Raw genomic sequence first — 5,000 nt, 5'->3', positions numbered from 1 at the left:
TCTAGACATTATGGCAGTTGTCCAGATGTTAACATATGAGTAGAGTGTGTGCACATGGACAGTTTCTTGAGACAGAAGAATGGCCATCTTAACTAGGTGACCATTGATTGCGGGGAGATGGTTGCATTGGCAACATAAAAGGATCAAAATAGGAATAGTCAAGTTGACCAACAGTAAAATTGTGAAGCAACTGCCATTTGGAGTCATAGCAAGGAATAAATTTCGTACAACTGTTGTATGCAGTTGATTTGGCTTCAGTTGAAGGGACACAGTCACACTATTTTAATGCAGACAGACTATAGTATTTATGTTATAATATTGTTTTCCTGGGCAGCTGACCATAATAGAGTTCTGTGCAAGCTTAAAAATGTTGCCAGTGAACAATATCATGTTTTTGTCTTGTGATCCACAGAAAGGCTATTAACATACTTTAGCTAATCCTTTCATTCTGGATTGTCTTGAAATTGTGTTTAAAGGTGAAAGTCATTGAGTTTTGACAAGAAATAAATTATTGGTGTGAACTCTGTGACGGTGGTGCTTTAAGCCATTAACCATCAGGTGAAAAGCCAAGAACCCCTGGCCACCTCTACAAATATTATTATAAAATGGCTAGGTCCTCACTACCGCTGGTAGTAATGATGATGATGATGATGATGATGATGATGATGATGATGTTGATAACAATGACAACAATGATTATGATGATGATGTTGATGGTGGTGATCATGTTGATTACGATGATGTGATGTCGTTGATGATGTTGATCCTGTTTATGAAGATGATGACAATAATGTTGACGATGTTGATGATGATGGTAGTGATGGTTGTGGTGCTAGTGGTGATGATGATATTGATGAGGATGAGGATGGCAATGGCGATGGCACTGGTGATGGTGATGGCATTGGCAGTGGCACTGATAATGACATTGATATTAAAGTCATTCATGTTTTGTGATGTGATTCGAAACTTACAAACTTTCTTTTCTTCTTTTGAAGGTCAAATAATGGCAGGTCCCATCACTATCAAGAAGCCCAAGCCCCTCCCAGCTGAATTAGAAAGTTATATCAATGGCAGTGAAAGTGAAGGATTCATCATTGTCTCATTTGGATCTTATGTGGAGACTGTCATGACTAAAGACAAGATTGATATCATGGCAGCAGCCTTTGGAAAGTTAAAACAGAAAGTTCTTTGGAAGCTCAAAAGTACCAAAATCAACTATGTGTATAAGGCCTAGTCCTCACTTGAGACACTAGTATAACCACAAGCAACATACACAAACCCAGTAGGTTGTGAGGGATACACTGTGTATTTTTGGTGGGGGTGTGCCGCTGGGACTTTGAAACCCTTAATCTAAAGCAGACCAAGTTCAGGTGCATTTTGTGACCCTACATTACACCAAACTCCAAAAATCCCTACCCTATCCCAGATTTGGTACATGTATCCCTAAATTCAAGCAACTGATCAGTTTCATGGAAAATGATACCCTGTTCTACACCACCTACCTGTGCTACACCAAAAATCTCTGATTTCTGTACCCTATCCCAGTCCACACTACTTGAAAACCATACCTTTCTCAGTGGCACATGCCTATGAAGCTGATATATGGCAGTGCTGGTTCCCCCCCCCCCCCCACCCCCCTCCATACGTATTAGTTGGAGTATTGGTTGTCCCTTGTAGTTTTCATGTGCTTGCAAAATGTAACCATTGCTCAATTTGCAACCTTTATAAAATGGTATTACACCATGTAGAAACTGAACTGTCTCATTCAGGGATGATGCATCATTATTGGCTACAATGCGTTTGGTTGGAATAAAATGAATAAATTAAAAGAATAAATTCTATTGTATTGTGGGCAGTTTGCCACCCTACGAGGTATACTCCAACAAAAACATTGTTTAAAATGAGAAAGCTTAGTTGCTATTGGCAAGAAATGTGTGTGGTGCTTGCAGGAAAATTTTGATTACTGCTCGTGCTTGAAAAAAATGCACAGTACATCGCAAATGCTTGCAAAAACCATTTGATACCCCTAGCAGTGATTTGATCATTCAAGCCCCTTGTTAGCTGAGGACAAAAGACAGTAATGAAGAACAAGTTTTAGTGTGTGTTTGCGTATGTTGTTTGTGCTTATTCTTGGGTTGCTAGTGACGAGCAGGCTTAAAGAAATTGCTCTAGTTACACCCTGGTTTTCTTGAAATTCTTTCAATCGATTGACTTCTTGTGGATAGAATTGGCCTTTATGGCTTTTCCTGGCACAAATTTGGTGTTCTTTAGGTTGGGAAAAACCATTTTGGTGTGGTTTGGTTTATCAACTTTTTAAGCCAGCGTCAAATCAGGTTGGAACTGTTGAAATTCAATGGTAGCAACAATTGTCAATTTGATGAACTTTTTAAATTTGGGTGGGGGCTCTACCCCCTGACAATGCTTGCAGAGAAACTGCAATAAAATCTATCAAAACCAAAAACACTGCAAGCAAAATCATTAAAATAGGAAAATTATAAATCACAAATCCTAATCAATCTGTTGCATTGTATACGTGTAGGTGGAGCATAATTATGAACACAACTGTATTGATTTCATAATGCCATTTGTGAATGCCATGGTCACAAACCCTAAATATCTCCTATTTCAATCCTCTGTAGACCAGTGTTGAATGGCAACACAGGACTTGGGGAAATGCTGTCATGTGATAGCAATCCTACAGCTCTGAAAATCCCACACAAATCCACTTTGTATACCAAATCCGAAAAACTTTTTTAAGTTTTGCGTAAAACCTGTAACTGAATGCTAAATAGAACAGAAACGGCAGACCGTAACAGGGGTAAAAGTAAAGAATCCGATCTGACCAACGCGTCGGCCAACACGTCGGCCAACGCGTTGGTCGACAAAAAACGGATTTTTTAAAAAATGGCCAAAATCAAAAACACTAATTTCCCGTTCGGTTTTTATTATCATAACGGTGATGATGATAATGATGATAGGGTGGTTATTCTGACAAAGATAATGATAATGATAATGATGCTAAAGAAGTTCTTAGTTTTCATTCATTCTCATTTCAAGATTGATTTTTGGTCCAATTCATTTCAGATTATACTCCGCCTTCACTGAGTCCAAATATCAGGCCCATGGATTGGTTACCCCAGAATGATCTGTTGGCCCATAAAAAAATCAGGGCTTTTGTCACCCATGTAGGACACAGCAGTTTCTATGAATCTGCCTATCATGGTGTCCCTTTGGTGGCCATTCCTTTGTTTGCAGACCAGTTTGAAAACGCAAAGAGAGCAGAAGATTTTGGATTGGGTCTTGCACTCGATTTTGAAAGTTTGGATTCTGCACAGCTGTTGGGGACAATTGAACAAGTTGTGAATAAACCAAGGTAATTTAATAAATAATAAATAATAAATAATAAAGAGATTTATATAGCGCCATATCCAACTGCTCTATGGCGCTTTACAATACTGTATTAAAAAGATAATGACTACATTAATTAAAAAACATTAAAAGATAATTAAGACAAAAATCACATGAAATCACAAAATATTTGAAAAAAAGCTTTTTTGAAAAGGTAAGTCTTCAGACATTTCGTAAAAGTAGCTAAAGAAAATCCAGGCTGTCTCATATGAATGGGCAGAGCATTCCACAACCGTGGGGCAGCCACTGCGAAAGCTCTGTCACCATAAGACTTTTGAATAGACCTTGGGGCAACCAGAAGAGACTGATTGGATGACCTGAGACTACGACTGGGGATATATGGTGTTAGCAAATCACTAATATAAGAAGGGCTAAATTATTCAGAGATTTAAAAACCAACAACAAGATCTTAAAAACAATGCGATGCTCCACTGGTAACCAATGGAGCTCAGAAAGTAATGGTAAAGTATGACCAAATTTAGGATAACGCTTAACAAGACGAGCGGCGCAGTTCTGTACAGACTCGTATAAAAGGGCATTCCCATTGTCTAACCTGCAAGTCATAAAAGCATGTATAAGCGCTATTGTAGACTCCGCTGACAGATAGCTCCTAATTTTGGCTATCCTCCTTGGCTATCCTCCTTAGATGGTAATAATGGTGGATAGAGCAGTTTTTAATTGATTGTCAAAAAGCCAATACCAGAAAGTAATAATTACTCTGACCAATTACAACAGGAAACTCGAAATGTACTGACGGGACTGTTTATAAAGTCAAAACATCCAAGCTGGAAAATGTTGTAAAACCTGGACAATGTGTTGAAAAACGTTGTTGTCATTGTGGCGTCAACCCTAACGCTAAATCCTAACGAAGTAACTAGCCCCAACCCTTCATCGAAACGGGTTTAAAAAACTATTTTTAAAAGTTTTCGTCTCTCTTCTTACATGATGTTACAGCCGTAGAGTAGTACGCAATAACGCTTTTGTTTTCTGGTGAGACGTGACTTGAATATTTAATAGTTAACTCGAACGGGACCGATATTGATTGCACACGTACTAAGAGTCCTTATTGTTTACTATGAGAATATTTAATAACCTGAACAGGATCGCCACAATAGACCTAATCGGCTAACTCAATGTTGTACCCAATTCAAACCCTTTGGGAATAAAACGTTTTGTTCCAGGTATTTCCATATCATTTAAATATGAATGCTACATTATCATGCAAATACAATACACAAAGAATCTTAGTCCCGGGAGATTTGAATTGGGTACAACATTGAGTTAGCCGATTAGGTCTATTGTTTGCACATATACAAACTGCACAATGAGTTAGGTCCGCACGCCTGAACATGCTCAATTTGGGCTTAGGCTGTGGAGCTTTAGGGCTTTGCGACTCCACCCGTCGTGGAACCGCTTATTAAATTGCCTCCTCATTTAGATCTCGTTCGTATGGTCTAGGCCAACATGACTTTCCAGACTTTCCCCTTATTGGTTCATCGAAACGCGGCCCTGTATACAGCTTCCTATTGGTCTATGTAAACGTGGTCCTTATTTATCCGAACGGTAAGTGTTAACTCAGCAGTCGAGCAAAG

General features: G+C 38.8%; 1 protein-coding gene across 2 annotated transcripts in view; it reads left to right on the top strand.

Moving 5' to 3' along the window:
* LOC138042669 (UDP-glucuronosyltransferase 2C1-like) overlaps positions 1-5,000 on the top strand; it is a 15,226-nt gene that overhangs the window by 7,222 nt on the left and 3,004 nt on the right. For both annotated transcript variants that reach the window (XM_068888617.1, XM_068888618.1), the window contains 2 exons: positions 996-1,202; positions 3,085-3,373. In XM_068888617.1, the coding sequence (XP_068744718.1) occupies positions 996-1,202; positions 3,085-3,373 (496 nt within the window). The remainder of the gene's footprint in view (positions 1-995; positions 1,203-3,084; positions 3,374-5,000) is intronic.

This window comes from Montipora capricornis, chromosome 3 (genome assembly GCF_036669925.1).
Source record: "Montipora capricornis isolate CH-2021 chromosome 3, ASM3666992v2, whole genome shotgun sequence".
NCBI lineage: Eukaryota > Metazoa > Cnidaria > Anthozoa > Scleractinia > Acroporidae > Montipora > Montipora capricornis.
The sequence above is the reverse complement of the archived record's forward strand: the minus strand, read 5'-3'. Positions and strand labels throughout refer to the sequence as shown.